Source organism: Chiloscyllium plagiosum, chromosome 1 (assembly GCF_004010195.1).
Source record: "Chiloscyllium plagiosum isolate BGI_BamShark_2017 chromosome 1, ASM401019v2, whole genome shotgun sequence".
In the NCBI taxonomy this organism is placed as follows: domain Eukaryota; kingdom Metazoa; phylum Chordata; class Chondrichthyes; order Orectolobiformes; family Hemiscylliidae; genus Chiloscyllium; species Chiloscyllium plagiosum.
The window spans coordinates 3,220,366-3,243,301 of NC_057710.1; the positions used below are offsets into that span (position 1 = coordinate 3,220,366).

Genomic DNA, 22,936 nt, shown 5'->3' on the forward strand with positions numbered 1-22,936 from the left:
TACTGCCTGGAACACCATGGGTTCTTATTAAGTGACTTTATGAATGGCACTTTATCAACTGCTTCCTGAAAATCCAAATATGCTGATTTCCCATTTGTGTATCCTCCTTGTTACTTCCTCAAAGAATGTTAGTAAATTTGGCAAGCAGGACAAATTAACCCTTTATGAAGCCACTCTGACTGCTTAATCATAGTATGCATTTTTAAATGCTCTGTATTACCTCCTTTATTTTAGATTTTAACAGTTCCCCAATAACATGACCTGTTGTTTTGACTCCTTCCCTTTTTAAATAAAGGCATTACGTTGGCAGTTTTCCAATCCTCTAGGACTTCTCCAGAATCTGAGGATTCCTGGATGATTACTAACACTTCATCCACAGTCTCTGTGGTTACTTTCTTTAATAACCAAGGATGTATCCTATTGAGTATGGGGACTTATCAGTCTTCAGTCCCATTATTTTCTCTAGCATTTTTCTCTCAGTAGTTGTCGTATTTATTTCCTCTCCCCCTTTTGCCTCTTGATTATTTTGTGGTTTTGGTACTTTGTTTGAACCTTTTGCTGTGAAGAAAGATGCAAAGTATTTATTCAACTTCTCTGCCTCTTCCTGGTTTCCCCATTTATTATTTTCCCAGCGCATTCTCTAAGGGACTTAATGCTGTTCCCTTCTTGGAGTCCTTTTTCTTCACTGGGATATACCTTTGTTGGAACCATTGCTATTTTCTTAAACGTCTACCATTGTGCCTCGACTGTCTTTGCTGCTAAACCCCTTCCCCAGTCACTCCCAGCCCAACTCTGCCCTCAGTTGTTTGTAATGATCCTTATTTAAGCAACCAAAGTTCCTCCCTCTCAAGCTGAATGCTAAATTCTACAAGGTTTGGGCGCTGTTTCCAATGATATGTTTTACTCTGACAGTTTTTATGAAAGCTACCTCACTACACATCACCAGATCCAAAAGAGTCATATCCAAGATTATGTCCACAGCATGTAGTTCTAATAAACTGTGCTGAAGATACTGTATGAAGGCTTCCTCTGCTAATGTGACTATCCCAGTCGACATGAGAATTAAAATCACACCAGATTAATGTACTGTCTTCAGTACAAGCTCTCATTATCTCCTGATTTATTTTCTGTCCCATCATACAGCTAATGTTAGTGGGAGGTGAAGGCCTAATGGTATTTTCACTGGACTGCTAATCCAGCGACCTGGGTAATGATGTGGATTCGAATTCCACCAACAGATGGTGAAAATTGAATTCAATAAAAATCTGGAATTAAGAGTCTAATGATGACCACAAATCCATTGCCAATTGTCTGGTTCACTAATGCCCTTTCGGGAAGAAGACTGCCATCCTTACTTGGCCGGCCTGCATGCGACTCCAAACCGACACCAGTATGGTTGACTCTTTACCTCTCTATGGGCAATGAATGCTAGCCTAGCTAGCGACACACTCATCCTGTGAATGAATTTTTTTAAAAGTAGGCCTACTATAGATTACTATTACCAGTTGTAATTTTTAATAATAATTCCTTCTTTATTTCTTAATTTCACCCATATGGATTCAACATCTTCCAATTCAGGATCATTTCTTGCATTTTCCATCCTGTACCAGCAATGCTGATTCACCTTTTCTTCTTGCCTATCCTTATTCAAATACACATACCACTAAATATTTAGTTCCCAACTTTGAACCATATCTCTGTACTGGCATTAACCTGTATTTGAGCAATGAATTAATCTACTTTATTCTGAATGCTATGTATGTATAAGTAAAGAGTTATTAATTTTGCCCTTTTACTACTGCATGTATTTCCCTTCAAGTATTTGTGTGTCAATGCAAACCCTGGTACGTAACCCATCTGTCCCAACAACTAAGGGGTCATCACAAGTGGCGTTGTGGATGTTTACAATAAAGTGCTTACAGTAAGTACTTGTATAATCTAACTTAAGATGCACATTTGTTTTCAGTGTGGTTCTCTACGGTTGCTAGAAGTTACATATATTCATATGCAGTGACCTTTGCAGGCAAAAGGAACACGAAAATAAAATGTGAGCAACAATAGTTTTCAGGTGCCTTCTCCATAACCACATCTCAACTAATTAGATTTGACTTGCTCCCTTCTCTCCCAGAGCATTCCTTTCTCACGCAACATAAATTGCAGCTTTCTTTTGAAATTTGGCATTCTTATATTTGTCCTGATGACTGCAAGACCAAACGCTTCAATGGCATGTTTCGGGTAGTTACTTTTGAAAATTACAATTGAATCTGCTTCTACCACTTTGTCAGGCAAAGCTTTACAGATTATAACCACTTGCCCTGCTTAAAAATAAGATTTCTTTCTATCTGCTTGTCAGTCTCCTTAAATCTGTTGATTTCTTGACACTTCTTCAACAGGAAACAGTTAAGAGGAGATACAGTTACAGGTCATTCTGCTATAATGCCCAGTTCGTCATCACGAATTGGCTGAAACGCAATTGACAAATTTTGGACATTGTTTGGATGCTGTGAATTTTCTACTGAATGGGTATAGCAATTTTCTATTAGTGCTCTTCTGTGCGGTTTTCTATAGCATGAGTTTGCAGAGGAAGACAACTGTCATGTAAGAACAGAATGATCTGTAATTGACAACTTTCCAGTCCCACCTTTTCAAAGGTTTGTTTCTAGTTATTAATCATTCTTCCACAGTCTCCTTCTACGGCCTCATCACTATTCTGGGTTGATACCATTTAGCCATGGAGAACTCTATTTTGAGATCCATGAAATTTTTATATAAACATATTTCTAAGCATTGAAATAAAACAAGAACACCAAACTCTGAGTTTGCTAATTCCTTACTGGAATAATCTTAACATTGTTATGTTGTAATTTTTAATAACTTCATCCATGGATACTTGTAAAAATATTCTGGTTTTAGAACTTAAGAACTAGGAGTAGGAGTAGAAAATTCAGCTCCTCGTGCCTGCCCTGCCATTCAGTACAAATGACTAATCTCATACGTCTCAATTCTACTTTCCTGACCTCTCTCCAGAACCCATCAACACATTATGAATTAAAAATCTGTCTTTCTCTTCCTTAAGTTTACTCCATGTCCCCTGCCTACTAGGATAGTGAATTTCACAGACTCATGAACATTCAAGATGTAATTTCTCCTCATCCCTGACTGAAATCTGCTACCCCTTATCCGAAAACTATGACCCCTAGTTCGAGATCCCCTCATAAGGGGAAACATCTCTCTCCGCCTACTCCCATTTAGCATCTTGTATACAGGTTCTTCTGTAATGCAAGTTTCATTAATGCAAACAGCGATAACACGATTGACGAAGTGCGGTCGGTTTTTAAAGCACAAATTTTCAAAATGTGCTTTGGCTGTAACACAGTTACATCGCCAATACTTCGAGCGCTGTTTCTAAAGCGTGATTTCTCTATAACACAGGGTTACACAAGAACCTAATTATCACGTTATAGAAGAACTACCTGTATCTCAATTAGATTTCCTCATCCTCCTAAACTTGAGAGCACATAGGCCACAACTCTCCAGAGATCAAAGATTTTCTTATCAAATCAAACTAATGAATCTAAATCTTTTGAATCTGTGGATGCTCAAAATATTAAAGTTTTCTTTTGTATTCAAAGTATATATTCCCATATTTGTTGGTTATTTACCTTACTGGCTCTTCCACATCTTTTACAGTCCCACTGATTTCCTTTTTTTAACATTGAGGTGAAAAATATCAATATAAATATTATCTTTACTGCTTTATCATCTCTCACTTGGAAATTGAGGGAGCCATACTGATTTTTTTTTTCTCTTATGCCTGTAAAAGCTCTTGCTATTCCCCCTTATAGTATATGCCAAACTTTCATTTCTCTTCTTAACATGCTTTATCTTACTTTGTTCAATCATGGGGTAGGTTATACCCAACTCTAAAACCATTATGAATGCACTGTAACAGCAGTATACATAAGCTACAATGCCTCAGCAAGGCATCTTTGATAATACTTTCTAAACCTGCAACTTGTACTGAAAAGGGCATAGGCAACACTTACATGGAAGCACCAATACCTGCAATTTCTTCTCCAAGCTGCGTGCCACATGACTTGGATCTTTTGAAATGAATCTTCTGAAATAATTTCTTTGTCTAAGTGATGAATCCCTTTTCCCAAGGTTATACCTTCTAACTTGAGATCTTTAATCAGGGAAAAATTCTTGTTGCAATAAGATTTCCTGTTGTTCTTCTGAACAGCAGGGACTAGAGGCTCATTCCATTCAGTTTCTCCTTAAACAACAGACCACCCTACCAAGGAATTAATTTATATAACTTTGATTTAGTATTCCTGTTTTAATACCTAGACTCCAAAAGGTTTTTGTTCCCTTGATTACATGAGTTGCTGCAGTGCAGAGTATGTATTGGTTGATCTGTTGCTACAGACTTTGGTGGACTTTTGAGATCTGTTCATTTTCGAAGGATTTTGATGAAAACTGGTTTTAAATGACAAAGGCCAGGTAATGCAGTGACTTTGTCACTGCCTTGACTTCAGGCCCAACCCAGCTGTGGAGATCAAAATTTCTTTACTGTCCAGGCTATATGTATCCTATTTAACATTGCTTTTGGCAGTGCCATTTCAGCTTTCAGTTGGCATGAAAACTGCATAACACCTGAATCTAATAGGGCTGATGCTAATAGCCTGATGGTGCCCGGCATAGCAAACGGTAGAATAAGTGTATAAACGAACTACACACAGACATTGTACCAATGTTTCTGAAGCATTTATTATCTATCTAACCATTCTGATCTGTCCTTCATGTGTTTGGTTAGACAGGGTAGACTGAGCTTTACTCTGTACTTAAACATGCTGCACCTGCCCTGGGGATATTTGATGGGACAGTGTAGAGGGAGCTTTACTCTGTTTCTAATCCTGTGCTGCACCTGCCCTGGAGTGTTTTTTGGGCACAGTATAAAGCTTTGCTCTGTATCTAACCAATGCTCCATTGTACTGGGAGTGTTCAGACCATGTAGAGTAAACTTTACTCTCTCTAACGCATACTGTGTAACTACCCTGGGTGTGTTTAATGGGTCAGAGTAGAGGGAGCTTTACTCTGTATGTAACCCATGGTATACCTGCCCAGGGAGTGTTTGATGGGACAGTGTAGAGGGAGCTCTACTCTGTATCTAACCCTGTGCTGTTCCTGCCCAGGGAGCGTTTGATGGGGCAGAGTAGAGGTAACTTTACTCTGAGTCTAACTCTGGCTGTACCTGTCCAGGGAATGTTTGATGGAACAGGGTAGAGGGAGCTTTACTCTGTATCTAACACTGTACTATACCTGCCCAAGGAGTGTTTGCTGGGACAGGGTAGAGGGAGCTTTGCTCTGTATCTAGCCTATGCTGTATTTGTCCTGGGAGTGGTTGATGAGACAGGATAGACAGCCCTCTTGCTATTAGCACTAGGTGCCTGAAATGAGTGTGTTTGGCTGTCCAATACCAGCATACCACAAGTTTATTGTGCAGATTTTTTTCTCTCAGAATCCTAACCTCAGAGAATCTATCAACCTCAATTCAAGGAGAGATTTAAACAAACTCTTTGTTTTGCATTTTGTCTGGAGGTGTTTCCACCACTTAGATGTGGTGCTGGTCATTTTCACTTGGTCTCACTGCCATTACAAATACTAGAGGAAATACATTTGGCCATCATAGTGTCACTTCGTCGAATTGTACAGCTGCAGTATTGAAAGACAATAGCTGTAATAGAAAAAGGCCATGTGGCAGTAACAGGTGTCATGTATGGCGCATTTTCTGTGCTGCCACTCAAACCTACATTCAGCACACTGAAGAACTCAAGGGTTTTTCTCAGCAAAGGACTGGCAACCAACTACTGACCTCTCAAAATCTCTCTGCCCTCAAGCTAGTGGTTCTGAGGACCGGATGGAGCAGTGTGTTGAAGTTACTTCCATCTTCAGGAATTGTGCTTTGACAACCCTGACTGAGGTGATTGAAGTTTCTTCCCTCTGTTCAGAAAGATTCCAAATGAAAGGAATATTTGGGACTATCGTTACATGCTCCAGTGAGTACAAGTCCATGGTCAGCCATTGTCCAGAACTGAGCAGACTCCTTAACTGAGGGGTTGCAGTGGAATGGTTGGCATGAGAATGGACATGTTACACTGATGTACAGGAAGTGCTCATATGAGTTGGAACAGAATAGAGGGAGCTTTTTTTCTGTTTCTAACCAAATGATAACTGACCTGGAATATTTAATGTTACCACTGAATGCAGACAAAAATGGGGACTGCAACTGCACCATTGTGACAGACACTGGTCTAACCCAGTCTGCTAAAGTGTAAACATTTTACAGCATTATATTTGAAAAAAATGGGGATTCTCATCATGGTAAACCTCTTCTCCTGGAATACAGTGTTGAGCACAGTTCCTTCCCCTAGTCATTTCTGTGTTTTCCTTTCTTCAGGGAAAAAGGCTCGTAGATGAGACCCTTACATCATTGGTGAAGATGAGAAACTCGCAAAACTCATGCACGTTCTGTGATGAACCAGGGCTCTGCAAAAAGAACATTCAAGTTTTTTTTAAACTAACCATTACCCTGCCTAATAAACAGGATATCTGGACAGTTAGCCAGGAGAATACCGTACGCAACACATTACATGGATGTATTATTGTTTTTCAATCTTAGTCATTCAGAATTGATAGGCTGACTGTAGTCCCTTTTTAAATTGCTCAGTAATTGTCTTGTCAGTTAGCAATGTGCGTTTTAGGTTGTGCTCCATATTTGCATTAATGTATTCTTTAGTTCCAAATGGTTCTAAAATAAATTACCACCTTAGACAATAGTTGTTCCAGTTTGTCTTGCTTTTACTGCTACTTGGTCTGTTTATCTTGGTATTTTCTAGGCATTAGGGTGACATTAGAATGAATAAATAAAGTCCATTGCTTATTTTCTGATCTTGGTTTATGAGAATCATCTTGTTTGAAAATGATTTCTTTGTTGTTAAGTTTTGAGCAACACTGGCAAGGCTACATTTATGTCCAATATTTAGTGGCCCAATGAAAGTGATACTGGGCCTACTAATAGCAAAATGCCAGACCATGTAGGTCAGTGAGGGTAGGGGTGATGACTTCCTGTTTCTGATCATTGTTTAACCAGTTAGGTCTGGCAGCTTTGACCCATTTTCTTTCCTGGTTTACACCAGCTCAGAAATTCAGATTTCTTGAGTTCAGTTTCAGAATTTGCAATGGAACAATATTTACTTCTGCTCTGCTGATTTATTAGCATATTCATATTTTCTACCCTTTATCTTGTTAAGAATCACAGCCATGTTGCCTGCAATATCAGTACAGATGCTGTACCATTTACTTCGCATGGCTATGTTAATAGAAAGAACATGAACTATTTGTGTATATGAAAATCTGTTTTCATAATGAAAATGTATTGCTATGATCCCTAATATAGCAATTAAATCTATTTTACATCTGAGACATTAAGCTGATGCTCAGTTTGCTTTCTCAGATGGACATTTTAAAAAAAATTATTTTCAAAGCAATTTGGAACATGCTTCCTGAATAGCATGTACCTGTCAGTGATGTAGTTATTATCTTATTGCTGTTGATTGGTTCTTTCTATGTTTTATTGCATTTCCAACAATAAAGAAGTGACTGCAATTAGCACTTAAGATCGAATATAAGACCATAAAATCGAGTTTGCTCCACCAGTTCATCATGGCTGATATGTTTCTTCCCTTAATCCTCTTACTAATCGAGAACTTATCTATCTCTGAATCTCAAGACACTCAATGACTTAATTGACTGCAAAATGCATTTGGAAGATCTAACATTGCGAACAATACTATATAAGTGCACATCCTTTTGCTTTAGTTTCACAACTGAAACATGAATAGACAAAGTAAAACCAAGAAATCTTGAAATCAGAAATTTCTCAAGGGGTGGCATGGTGGCTCAATGGTTAGCATTGCTGCCTCATAGCACCAGGTTCAATTCCACCCTTGGGCAACTGTCTGTGTGGAGTTTGCATGTTCTCCCTGTGTCTGTGGGGTTTCCTCTGAGTGCTCCAGTTTCCTCCCACAGTCCAGGGATGTGTAAGTTAGGTGGAATGGACATGCTAAATTGCCCATAGTATCTAGGGATGTACAGGTGGACTGGCCATGAGAAATGCAAGGTTGTAGGAATAGGGTTGCGAGGGAGTGGTCTGCTTTCCTGGGAGGGGTGGAATTGGAGAGAAAAAAAAACTATAGAGTAATAAAGCTTATAGATGTGTTATTGAAGGGAGATATTGAAATATGCAGTAGACATAGTATCAGATAGTTAATCTGTATAATGAATCCATATTGAGATTTTTTTAAATGAGGAAGCAATAGAGACTTTATCAATAGTGACGTAAAGTAGAACAAGGACGTTATGTCTGAGACACTACTTAGACCTCAGCTGAAGTATTTTGCACGTCTCCAGCCTTCCACTTCAGAGAAGATGTAAATACATTGCAGAGAGTGCCGAAGAGGTTTACAAGAATGTTTCCAAGCATGAGGCACTTCAGTTATGAAGATAGACCATTTTCCTTGAAGAGAAAAAGGAAAAGAGGTTTGATAGTTCTCAGAGTCATGAGAGTTCTGAGCAGAGAACTTTTCCACTCAGAAAAGGTTTGAGAACAAGGTGGCACATATTTAAGCTAATTTGTAAAAGATGCAAAAGCAGTTTGAGAGAAATATTTTTCATGTGGCAAATGTTTAGGGTTTGGAATGCACAGACTGGAAATGGTGGAGGCAGGTGCAGTTGAGGCAATCAAAAGAATGCAGATAATCATTTGCATAGAATCAACGTGCAGGGTAATGGAGAAAAGGCAAGAGAATAGCACTAAGTTATCATGCTCATTTGGAGAATCGGTATGATACAGTCCTCCTCCTACAATAAACAGTTCTATAAAAAGAGTAGGTTGGGTGGAATTTTACCAATGGATTAATTGAAGTAAAGAATAAGTTTTCATAAAACAAACTTGAAACAAGATAGTGGATATGGATGGGATCAAGAGATAATCAGAAACATTTCTGTTGAGAGGAGAGAAATTAAGGATAAGGCAGTTTGGCATATGTGTTCAGTTGCCTTGAGATGGCAAATGAGTAGAGTTCTAAATGTATATTAGTTATGCTGTAACAAGTGCAATTGTTAACTAAATTTACCATACTCATTTGAATTTAACCTTTTGATCTTTTTAATTCTCCATTTCCTTCAGCCATCTGAAGGCGCTCCCTGAGTGCTGCAGTTTTCTGGTAATCTACCCAAGTAGCTGCTTTTGATCATTTGCATAGAAGCAATGTGCAGGGTGATGGAGAAAAGGCAGGGGGATGGCACTAAGTTATCATGCTCATTTGAAGCTACCTGACAGTATTCAATTATTTAGCAATAAGGGGCAACAAGTCTAGCTATACATAGTCACTTTAGCAGTTAGGACAGGAGGTGTGGCTGATGCATTTTTAAGTGTTATGGGTACTAAAACTGGCTGTGGGACTTCGGATGAACAGTGAATCCAAAGTCTTGATTGAGTTAAGCATCATGCATGGTTTTATAGAGTCATAGAGATGTACAGCATAGAAACAGACCCTTCGACCCCAACTCTTCCATGCCAACCAGATATCCTAAATTAATCTAGTTCCATTTGCCAGCATTTGGCCCATATCCCTCTACACCCTTCCTATTTATATACCCATCCAGGTGCTGTTAAATGTTGTAATCGTACCAGTCTCCACCACTTCTTCTGGCAACTCATTCCATACACGTACCACACTCTGTGTGAAAACGCTGCCCCTTAGGTCCCTTTTAAATCTTTCCCTTCTCACCCTAAACCTAGTCCTCTAGTTCTGGACTCCCCTGCCCCAGGGAAAAGACCCTGTCTCTTTACCCTATCCATGCCCCTAATGATTTTATAAACCTCTATAAGGTCACCCTTCTGCCTCTTGACACTCCAGGGAAACCATTATAATCTAGTCATTTTTGTTTAACGTTGGATTTCAACAGAGTCCCTTTTTATAAACATGGAGTTTTCCCTCTTCTCATCTTCCTTCATCTGACTGACATTGGTTGGAAATCAAATCTTCCATTTGTTAATAAGCTAGTGCATATAATGAACAAAAATTGTTTGTTAATGATTAATTGGTGGTACTGAGACTTTGCTGTGTAGCTTGGATTAAGCACTAACAGCAACCTGCCGCTTGCTGGACTTTTCCCATGCCACTATTGATGCAGTAAAACTTTGTCAGTTTTGCTTCCAAGATGTGAATTCACAGAAGAATGTAAAAGTATGGTTTCTAAAGCAAACCTTGTTGTAAGTTATTCTACTGTATTAAGTCTCAGTATTGTTCCAACATTGGTGCTTCAATATAACGATTGGAGCTGACCTATGTTAGGCAGTGACTTCCATACCGGCATCATGTTTTATCATAAATGACGTTGTTTAACAAAATTAACAAAATAACAGCATGTTTCTGATGTACGTAAGGCATTGCTTACAGTCTTTTACTGTAATTTCACATGCTTCTTTAATGAAACTTTGTGCTTATTCACCATTTTTACAGAGTATAATGAAGGTCATACACCTTTTTGGTCAAGAGGGTATATCATTTGAGGCAGTTTATTATTGGATTTCCACTGGTTTCAAATACTTTTAGCTACTTATATGTTGACATGAACTGACTCCAAAGCTCACGCAGCAGTGCACATGCAATTCTTTGATAGTGTGACACCAAATGAAAGTTTAGGTTTGGCTAATGGATTCACCATGTTGGCTAACTCTGTGACATTTCAGCTCCTCTGGGCAGATGTGCAAGGTACAAAAAGATTTCTGTATCATGGTATAACACACTGAGGGAGCGTTGACAATGTCACAAATGCACTACGTATAATCTTGAGAAGATCTCTAAAAGCCATGCACAAATGCTGTCTTACACTGGAGTGAAAGACACTTGTTCTTCTAGAACTGAAAGTGCAGGGCACTGGAGATTTGTGACTGCTGAGGCTCAAGCAGACTTGTTATGGTAGACAAGGAATGAAAGTAGCTAGTGCACTGAGGCCCAATTTCATCCAGATATCTTCATCTTAAACAAGGTTTTTTTTTTCTCTCACACACACACACACACACGTCTTTGCTTATGTCTGACAAACATTTTAAGGTGGAAGAAGTGCATGAACTAATAACACCATAACATGAATACCAATATCCATCAAGCATATTGTAATAAACAATGGTGCACACTGTAGTAAGCTCTCACATTCTCACAGTCAGGGATCAAAATTACTGAAAAGCCAGAATTAATCTCAAGAAACGTTAAGGTCCTGGTTTTCAAAACAAAGCAACACACAAAATTGTGTCTGTTTTGGTGCTTCTGTTTGTTGGGTGTTCAGGGCTAGTGAACAATCAACTTGACCTCTGTTTACACGATTATCGGTTGGAGAAAACCCATCTTGGCGCCTGCCTGAGAATTAAGTGGATCCCACAGTAGAGCCATGATATTCAATCAGCTGCAGACTGTAGACAGTCAAATGCTCATTCTCCCTTGGGTAGGGCAGAGGAGTGGCAGATAATCTGCCTCTGGAGCCAGTCACCCTGGTGAATTGTGTCCAAACTGATTTCCATGCCTGTGTTGCAGTAGCATTCTGACTAACATCTTTCATGTTAGATTTATGTAGTACGGCATGGATTAGCAACTTCTCATTAAGGAAATTCCAGGTAAATTGTGATGATTAGTTGTTCTCATGCCAATCAGTCTTCACTTATGTAGATTCTCAGGACAATCAGCTTCTACTGTTTTGAAAGCAAAAAGAGCGCATGAGCTAGCATCAGATCAACTTGAGAGTCACGTGCTGTTACTTGAATGTCAGTGATAGCAAAGAATCTGTCATGTCAATTACATTTTAAAGATTTTAAACAAAATGTTGTGAATTGAATGATACTACCTCAACTGCATTGGTGTAAACTGTTTAAAAACATTAAACAACCCATTTAATTACAAAGTGTGATTGCTTGATCAAGGTAAGGAACCATGTACTGCAGGTCTTTGAGCTTGGAAATTAACTTGCACGATTGAATTTTAGATGTGATTCACTAGTTAGCATGCTGCCTATAAATTACATAATGAGCACTGAGTAGTGTCTTCATCAAGTAACAAGAATTAGTAGTATCAGAAGCATGTTTGAACCATAGAATATGCTAAGCAGTCAGTATCTTTTGGATCTGGGCACTTAATGTAATATTTCCAGATTTGCAGATAATATGAAATATGAGTTGTGAGGAGGGTACAGGGTGGCTTTGGAGGCATTTAAATAGACTGAGCAAGCATGACAGATGGAATACGATGAAATCTTACTTTGATTGTATGGAACACTGGTTAGCCTTGCAGGTGGAGAATTGTGTGCAGTTTCTGCTTTTCTTGTTTAAGGAAGGATGTACTTGATAGGCACTTACTCTCGCAATAGTCTTCAATTACATAGAAAGACAGGAGCATGAGTAGATTATTCCACCTCTTGAGGCAACTCTACCATTCTAGATAACTACCCCAATTCTACATTCCTGCACCTTCCCCAGTTCACTTGATATCATTAACTAGCAATCTTATCAATCTGTCTTTAACTTAATGACTGAGCTTCCACAGCCATCTGAGTAGAGAATTTAAACAATTTACCATTCACTGAAAGAAGAAATTCCTCCTTATCTGTCTTAAATGGTTTGTCTTTTATTTTGAGAATGTTTCCTTTGGTTCTACACCCCACAGCCAGAAGGGACAGCCTTTCTACATCCACTCTGTCCTTTTTAAAAAGAAGTTGTAAGCTTCTTTGACATTGCCTTTCATTCATCTGAAATCCAATGAATACAAAACACTTGAAAGGGACAAATTGGGTAAATGCAAGTAACCATGATTCCCCTGGTCGGAGAGTCTAGAATCAGAAGACAATTTAAAAATAACGGGTTGTGTGCCATTTAGGACTGAGATGGGGATCATTTTATTTACCTATAGAGTGGTGTTCTTTCCAATCTCCTCAAGCTTTTCTCGTAGAACAGTCCCACCTGACCAGGTATCAGTTTGGTGCACCTGTGTTGCACCTTTTTTTTTAGATTAGATTAGGTACCCTACATTATGGAAACAGGCTCTTCAGCCCAACAAGTCCACACCGACCCTCCGAAGAGTAACCTACCCAGGCTACAATGAAGTAAAGAACTGTACATTATGGAAATATGAAACAAAGAGAACAGAAATTGCTGGAGAAACTCTGGTCTGGCAGTATCTATGGAGAGAAAACTGTTTTCTTCACAGATGCTGCCAGATCTGCTGTTTTTCCAGCAATTTCTGTACAGATGCTTGTATTTCATTGCTTCTTCCCATGGTAATTAAAAATTAATCATTGGCAGTGACCTTGTTAGCAACATCCAAACTAAAAATATTGAAGCAGATTTACTTTGGGCATAGAGAGGTATTTTGAAACAACACTAATCAAATCAGAGGACTTGCAGAGATATAGAGCTTTGTTCTGGACTCCAGGGAGGCTGCCCATCAACAAGTAATTCATTTTGGTGAAAGGAATGTGAGTCAATGTAGGGACCAGAGAACTTGATAAGATTCCATGCAAGAAAAGCAATTGGTTCCCTTGAGATATCCATCCAACATTATAGGGAGGTTTAATAAGAGTGTTGAAAAGTACGAGTACTGTTGATAATAGTAGGTCTGTTGAAACTTAGAATTGTCAGGTGGGTCAGTAACCAGAGAGCATGGCATTACAGCTTATACACTAGAGGGGTGAGAAAGAGAATGTATTTGATGCAGGAAATTGTTCAGACCCAGAATGCATTGCTTGAAGAGTCAAGTAGTTTCAACAGAGAAAACTGTATCAGTACTTGAAAATGTAAAAAGTTACAGGGCCTTGGGGAAAGAACACAGAAGTATTGCTAACAGGGCAGTATTTTCAGTGAACCTGCATAAGTCAGATAGCCTGTTATGTAGTGTGTGGTAGTACATGTGGGCCCACAATTAAGTTTCATTCTTTGTGATCTTTTTGCATTAGAGATTGCCAACCTATTAGTTTTAATTTTTGTGAAAAATGAGACAACTATGACCACATTTTAAAGTTACGTTCAGTAAACTCAACCTTAGTTCTTGATTAGAAAGATTTGAAAGATTGAGAAAAATTGGGAATTTTTACATTTTTGTTTCAGGAGAAGAACTTCGATTACAAGTCTTAGATTCACCATGTAACAGAGGGGTGCAATATGTACAACATAGAAACAGGTTCCTTATTTGGTCAGGACCCAAAGATTAATGTTTGAGTGTTTAGTCTCCCACCTATTACATTACATGAGAAAACAAGCCAATGTAGGCTGTCTTGCCTCTGGCCAAATTCTTAGTGAAATTAATAACCTTTTTAATCTACAGCTCCTGTGATGGATTTAAACTAAGATGTCACCTTCAACTGTGATATGACTCAGTTAGGCACTTCACAAAAATTATAACCATTCCAGGAATAGACACCAGATTTGTCAAAGCCACCATCATTCATGTCAATGGGCAAAAAAAAAATCCCAGCCTCCAACCTGCTACTAACCCCAGGTTCCCATATGGCCTTGACAAAGTGCTGCTGAATAGGATAAAAACCCATGGTGTTAGGGGTAAGGTTCTGACTGGTGAAAGGCGTATTTTTCAGGATGGTAGCCAGTGACTAGTGGAGTTCTGCAGAGCTCCATTTTAGGACCATACTATTCACATTAATGATCTGGACAAAGGAACTGAGGGCATTGATGCTAAGTTTGCAGATGACTTGACAATTGGTGGAGGGGCAGGTAGTGTTGAGGAAGCAAGGAGGCTGTGTTGAAATTGGACATGTTAGATGAGTGGTCAAGGAAGTGGCAAGTGGAATATAATGTGGGAAAGTATAAGGCCATGCACTTTGCTAGGAAGAATAGAGGTGTGGACTATTTTCTGAATGGGGAAAGGCTTTGGAAATCTGAAGTGTAAAGGGCCTTAGGAGTCCTAGTTCAGGTTAACATGTAGGTTCGGTTGGAAATTAGGAAGGTAAATGCAATGATATCATTCATTTTGAGACAACTCGAAAGAAGAGCAGAGATATACTGCTGAGGCTGTATAAGAACTCTGGGCAGATCACATCTGGAATATTGTGAGCAGTTTTGGCCCCATACCTAAGGGAGGGTGTGCTGGCATTGGAAGGGGTCGTTTACAGGAATAATCATGGAGATGAAAGAGTTGTCACATGAGGAGTAGTTGAGGACTCTGGGTCTGTACGTTTTGGAGTTTAAAAGGTTGAGGAGGAATCTCATTGAAACTTACACTGTATCCAGACGTCTCAATATTCTGTGTGTGGAGAAAGTATTTCCACTGTGGGAGAGAACTAGAACCCAAGTGTGCAGCCTCAGAAAGGACAATAATTTACAACTGAGAAGAGAATGAATTTCTTCAGCCAAAGCATGGTGAATCTTTAGACTTCATTGTCACAGATGGCTGTGGGGGCCAAGGTATTGAGTATATTTAAGACAGAGAAGATAGGTTCTTGATGAGTATGGGGATCAAGTGTTACAGGGAGAATGTAGAAGAATGGGATTGAGAAATATATCAGCCAAGACTGAATGGTGGAACTGACCCAAATGGGCCAAATGACCTAATTCAGCCTCAGCAGTTTATCTCTGCTCTTCTTTCTAGCCGTCTCAAAATGAATGATATAATTGCATTTACCTTCTTAATTTCCAACTGAACCTACATATTAACCTTGAGAAACCTGAACTAGAATGAGGGGCATGGATAGGGTAAATAGGCAAAGTCTTTTCCCTGGGGTTGGGGAATCCAGAACTAGAGGGCATAGGTTTAGGGTGAGAGGGGAAAGATATAAAAGAGACCTCAGGGGCAACTTTTTCACGCAGAGGGTGGTACGTGTATGGAATGAGCTGCCAGAGGAAGTGGTGGAGGCTGGTACAATTGCAATATTTAAGAGGTATCTAGATGGGTATATGAATAGGAAGGGTTTGGAGGGATATGGGCCGGGTTCTGGCAGGTGGGACTAGATTGGGTTGGGATATCTGGTAGGCATGGGCGGGTTACACCGAAGGGTCTGTTTTCGTGCTGTACATCTCTATGACTCTATGAAGTCTTATGGTCTTCAGCAGGTCAAACTCAGCACGGAATTGAAGGCTAGTATTTAGCCCATTAACTTTGTGCTAGCTATATGAAAGATCTGTCAATTAGACCCTCTTGTTACTCTTCCCTCACAGATCTTTAAACGGCTTGAAGAACGTGATCAATTCTTCTTTGAGTTTCGTGCAAATCTTATTTCCCTTACCCTTTCAAGTGAAATATTGTAAACTAATATTACACCACAAAATTCACATCTTTTTCTCCTCCCAATTTAAAAAAGAACACAAGTATCTTAAATCTCACCTTCTCCCATAACCTTTGATCCCCTTACGATCAAGAACCCATATATCTCTGTTTTAAATACAATGTGACTAGGTCTCTGCAGCCTTCTGTGGCAATGAGTTCCAAAGATTCACCACTCTGCCTGAATAAATTCCTCCCTGTCTCAGTTCTGAAGGGCTGTGTCCTCAGGGGTCTCCTGCTAGTGGAAACATCTTCTCCACATCCACTTTATCCAAGCCTCTCGATATTCTGTCAGCTTCAATGAGAGACCCCTTCATCCTTCTAAACTCCATCAAGTACTGTCCCAGAGTCCTCAACCACTCCTTATGTAACCCGGGGATCATTGTTGTAAATGTCCTCTGGATCCCCTCCATTACCAGCATATCCTTCCTTAGATACGGCATAAACTCCCCATGATGAAACCATACCGATTCAGCCTTATTTTACGATGCACTTTCATGTATTCCAAATCTCATCCTTAATGATGGACTGTAAAATCTTAGCAACAACACAGGTCAGGCTAACTGTCTTCCATCTCTTTTTTGAGCAAGGGTGTTAACGTTAGCCATTTTCAGTCCTCTAGGATCCTCCCTGACTCCAGTGATTCCTGGAAGATCACTGCCAATGCCTGTACAGTCTCCTTAACTGTCACCCTCAGAACTCTGGGGTGTAGCCATCAGTTCTGGGTGATTTATCCACCTTCAGACCTTGCAGCTTCAGCAGCACCTTCTTAGTGATGGCCACTACACTCACCACGGGCCCTGACTCTCTGGAAGTATGCTGATGGTGTCTTCCATCATAAAGACTAAATCAAAGTACACCATTTCTTTGTTCTCCATTACTACTCTAACTTTGTTTTCCAGTGGTCCAATGTCCATTCTTGCCTCGCCTCAGAATAAATGTATCTTTTTCCAATTGGCAGGCAGCGACTAGTGAGGTACTGCAGGAATCGATGCTTGGACTTCAGCTATTCATAATATAATTTAGATGTGGGAACTAAATGTAAAATCTTTAAGTCTGCAGATGACACAAAGCTGGTTGGGAGAGTGAACTGTGAGGAGACCACGTAGCTGCTTCAATGTGATTTGGACTGTGGTGGGCAAGTACATGGCAGATGAAGTATTATGTAGATGAATGTGAGGTTATTCACTTGGGGAGCAAAATCAGGAAGGCAGGTTACTATGAGTGGCAAAAGATTGAAAAAAGGAGAGGTGCAGAGAGACCTATGTGTCCTCGTACACCCGTTACTAGGTGAAGAAGCAAATGGTATATTGGCTTTCATAGCGAGAGGATTCAAGTACAAGAGTGGGGATGTCTTGTTACAATTGTATGAGGCATTAATGAGACCACACCTAGGGTATTGTGTGCTGTTTGGGTCCTCTTATCTGAGGAAGGATGTCCTCACTATGGAGTAAATGCAGCAAAAGTTTACCAACCTGAATTCTGGGTTGCAGGACTGATGTGTGACGAGAAGCTGAGTCGGTTTGGATGGGATGGCTCGGTGATTCAGTGGTTAGTACTGCTGCTTTATAGCACCAGGGACACTCATTCAATTCCAGCATTACACAGAGAGTGTGTTCAATGTAATATAAACAGAGCTACTGTTCTTTGTAATATAGACACTGACTGCAATTTTCTGTAATTTCGACAGAGACTGCTGGTCTCTGTAACAGCAATTGATTTTCTGAGTCTGCATGGGTTTCTGCAGGGTGCTCTGCTTTCCTCCAATAGTCCAAAGTTGTGCAGTTTAGGTGGGTTGGCTGTGGTAAATTGTCTGTAGTGACTCGGGTTGTGCAGGCGAGGTGGATTAACCATGGTGAATGCAGGGTTAGGGGGATAGGGTAGGGGTCTGCGTGGGGTGCTCTTCTGAGGGTTGGTGCAGTCTCGATAGGAAGAATGACCTCTTCCCACGCTAAGTGTTTAGCCTATCGAATTTTCTGCCACAGGTAGTTGTTGAGATCAAAATATTTTTGAGGAGGAGTTGGGGCTAAAGAGGCAAAAAAGCATGGGAAAGAAGGAACAGAGCATAGAGTTGGATGATTAGCCACGATCATATGGGCAGAGCAGACACCTAGGGCTGAATGGCCTATCTGTGCTCCTATTTTCTGTGTTTTATGAGGTGCTGTGCCCTGGTGCTGAGTAAGTGAGATCGTTAACCTGGGGAGAATGCGTGAGGTGACCGTGCTTCCACATTTGGCAAAGGCTGTCTGTGTATTTTTGTCTTAATTTCATGCATCAAATTATCTGTCATATAGCATTACAAATAAAATTGTGCTGCTCCCCTTTTCAATGTTGTCTATTGTTGTATATCTGTGCTAAGAGAAAGTAAACCTTTTGTTTATTCTTACATTTCGGAAGTGGGCAGCTTTGTTCAGTTGATATAGCTGTCATCTTGGGTCACCAAGTGAAGCCCTACTCAAAGTAATTTACATTTCTACTTCGTGTCACTGTTCTGGTGGGATAGGAGGTATAGGAGTTATTTTAATCTCATGGCCAGCATCGACTAGATGCTTGTTAAAGGAATACTCATCTCAGGCTGAGAAACAAGGCTATGCAATTGGCTGTCATGTTTATCTGCATGAGAGGTAGTTTGACTCCAGAGTGTTTGCCTGTTCCAGAAGGGGATGTTAAATACTTACTTGTTCTCCATTGGCTGACCAGGAATTGTAAAGTGAATTGAAAGCACATTGCTTTCATACCCCAGGGTGAATTGGATGATAAGTGATTGTGTAAGTTGCCATATTCTTATGAAAAAGAAGGTTGTGTGATGAAATTGCTATTTTGGGGTTTCTTATGGAAATGTAAATGAACTTGTTTCATTGTTAGCTGAGTAATTTGAGATGTGCCACAGAATGTACCTGATTGGAGTGTTTGGAGTTTTTTTTACCCCATGATTGGCGAAGCCTGTTATACACGAATTCTATGATTGTCAATATGAAATCATGTGACTTACTAAGATAATAGGTGACCTAGATGAACCCTGGTAGTTTCTTGTCCAGCAGTCCCTATGTATAACTATCTGGATCTCACTCTAGTGGGCAGTTTTGCTAGCACTGCTTCTATGTCATCTGTCTACGCTATTACATTTTGTAGTGGTTCGTGACTAAATACTCCCTAAGCATTAAAAACAACTATAAAAATAGCATTGTAATGAAATGTCCCAAGACACTTCAAAGGAGTATTATTAAATGCTTGAGAAGACAAATAAATTAGGAAACTATTCTTGTAAATAATTTGTGGAATAGGAGACTCATCAGGAATGACTGTGATTATGTTACTTCTTGGTGCTGTTTGGGGAGGAAATTCAAGGATCTTGACTCAAAATGAATATCAATATATTTCTAAATCAAAATGATACAAGATTTGGAGGTGATGGTCTCTTTCACCTGCTTCCCATGGGGTTTTAGAAGATGTTGTAGAAGCAACCGTTGTCAGTGACTGCAGTGCATCTTGTAAATAGGAAGGTGTTGGCGTTGCGGTAATGACACTAGACTAATAAACCAGAGACCCAGACTAAAACCCTGGGGCTAAGTGTTTCCAACAGCAGCTGGTGCAATTTAAATTAATTATAAGCTGAAAGCTAGTCTTAATAATGTGTCACAATGAAAAGTCTATCCGGTACATTAAAGATCTTCGGGATGCAAAGCCCACGTGTCACTCCAAATCTATTGCACAGTGGCTGACTATTAATTGTAATGCCTGAAGAAGCTATGCATTTGACCAAACTGCAATAAAGGTTGAAAAGGAATAAAATAGGAAAATCGCCTATCCTTTTAAGATCTGGTCTACATCAGACTCATAGGAATCCCTCGAATGTGGTGCAGGAAAAGCACAGCAGGTCAAGCAGCATCCAAGGAGCAGAAGAATCAACATTTTGGGCATAAGGCCCGTCATCAGGAATAACTCTAATCTCCAGCATCTATACTCCTCACTTTCTCCTCATAGCAAGCCCTAGAGAATTTTACGACACCCAGTGACATCATGGCCATCTGTGGCTTAATTTCATACACCTGCCTTTGGCTCATATCCTATAATAACTTTTGCCTAAAAAAAAGTATATATCTTAGATTTAAAGTAAACAATTGATCCAACATCCATAGCCATTTACGCGCACAAGCGTTTCCCAACATCTCTCCTGAAAGGTCTGGCCATAATTCTCGGATTATGCCCCTACATCTAGAATCTCCAACCGATAGAAATAGTTCATCTACCCAGTTTTGTTTCCTATTAACATCTTGACGACTGATCAGATCACACCTCTTTATAAATTCAAAGAGAAACAAACCCAATTTGTACAATCTCTCCTCATAAACCTGAAGTGCAAGTATCATACTTGTAAACCTGCTTTGTAGCCCGTTCAAGATCAAAAAACCTTCCTCAAGTTTGGTGCCCTGATCTGCTCTCAGTCCTCTAGATATACTGGCCAGCATTCCATCCAGCTTTCTTAATTATTTTCTGCACCTGTTGGTGACATTTTAAAGATCTCCATACCTGAATTCCCACGTCCCCTGGACATCCAATATATTTAACTTCGTACCATCTAGAAAGTACCCTCATCTATATTTTTCGGTCCAAAATGGATAACATAACACTTGCTTATGTTGAATTCCATTTGCCGCAATTTTGCCTATTCACTTAGTCTATCAGTATCCCTTCCTAAATTTAATGCTATACCTACCCATAATCACTACTTTGTTTCCTGCCACTCAATCAATTTCACTGCCACTGTCTCAATTCTGTGGGCTTCTACCTTAGTTAACAATCTGTTATGTGGGATTTTATCATTGCAAATGCGATGCCTAGCTGTTGAAGCTACAGTGCAAAGCTATTTCCATGGCAATCAGCAGACGTTCAGTGATCTCATTAACATCAGATCAAATTTCTACAGTTCTACCACATCCATGAGTACTAGTAGACAATTAAATATTGAAAGTGGAGGCTCCACAAATAATAACCCTGTCGTTAGTGCTAAGGGAGCCAAGATGTCAGAAATTAGATTAGACTTGAAATAGCATAGACAGCAAGTTCTGACTGATCTGGTTGGTTTAATGTCAGTAAAAGACCAGATGAAATGTACCCCAGGCTGTTGAGTGAAGGAAGGTAGGAAATAGCAACGGTGCTGGCAATAATTTCCAACTCCCCTCTGGCCAAAGGTGAGGTGCCAGAGGACTGGAGGTAGCCAGTTATTCAAGAAGGGAGCAAGGCATAAATCAGGAACTACTGTCAAGAACGCTAACCTTGATGATGGGAAAACTATTGAGGCAATTCTAAGAGACACTTGCTCTGCACTTGGAGAGGCAGGCATTAATCAAGAACCACCTGATGAAGGAGCAGTCCTCCGAAAGGTAGTGTTTCCAATTAAACCTGTTGGACTATAACCTGGTGTTGTGTGATTTTTAACTTTGTACGCCCAACTCCAACACCGGCATCTCCAAATCTGGATTTAAGGGGAGGTCATGTTGGCCAATTTGATTGGATTTTTTCAACGCAATAACCAGGTATGTGGATAAGGGCAGTTCATTTGACATAGTCTACTTCGACTTCAGCAAGACTTTTGACAAGGTCCCACTGGGAAGACTGATAGTGAAGATAAGAGCCCATGGCATCCAGGGAAACTTGACAAATTGGATCCAGCATTGGCTGAATAGCGGAGAGTGATGATCCAGGGATGTTTTTGTCACTGGAAGCCTGTGTCCAGTGGTATCCTGTATACAAGGGGCACTCTGCACAATGATGACATGCTCATTTACTACTATGTGTGCATGGCCTGCTTGATTCCATTTGCCATTTCACACACTCTTGCCTCGATCCCAATACATCCTATCTGAGAGAATTAGGTTAGAGCTTAAAATCCCTGTGTTCTTAATCATCCCGGCAATGTTTTTCTACAACCTCTACCGTCGGGGAAAAGGTACAGAAGCCTGAACACATGCATCAGCCGGTTTCGAAACAACAGTTTCTACACTACTGTTGTTAGAATACTGAATCGACTCACAGACTCTTAGCATTTGCCTCTACCTATGTTTTTGCCACTTATTATTTACTTAGCTATGCTATTTAACTCTATGATCTGCCTGTATTGCTTGCAGGGCAAAGCTTTTCACTGTGCCTTGGTACACGTGACAATAAATTCAATTCGATCCACCACCACCTCCAGACAGACTATGCTGGTGACTATAATCATAATGCTGTCATGAATTACTCCCTCAAATGTTTTTTTTTGTTAAGTTTGTCTCTGGTTTGAGTTGTAAATTCACAAAAAAAAAATTTTTATTACAGAATGAAGAAAAGGCAGAAAAGGCAGTTGAGGGGAGGTAAGCATGTTTTCATATTGATTCAGCTACAAACAGGTGCAAGACTTCAAAGATTTCATAAACTGACTGTCTTAAATGACCTACCCCTTATTTTATGTTTGAGGTGAGGAGGAACATCTTCACTCAGAGTGGTGAATCTTTGATTTTCTGTATTTTGGAGAGCTGTGGCAGTTCAATAAGTGAATATATTTGTGACAG

The 22,936-nt window shown here is 39.8% G+C and overlaps 1 protein-coding gene across 1 annotated transcript in view; it reads left to right on the forward strand.

Moving 5' to 3' along the window:
- znf638 (zinc finger protein 638) overlaps positions 1–22,936 on the forward strand; it is a 173,599-nt gene that overhangs the window by 126,758 nt on the left and 23,905 nt on the right. The window contains exon 18 of the mRNA XM_043691939.1: positions 22,704–22,738. Within this exon, the coding sequence (XP_043547874.1) occupies positions 22,704–22,738 (35 nt within the window). The remainder of the gene's footprint in view (positions 1–22,703; positions 22,739–22,936) is intronic.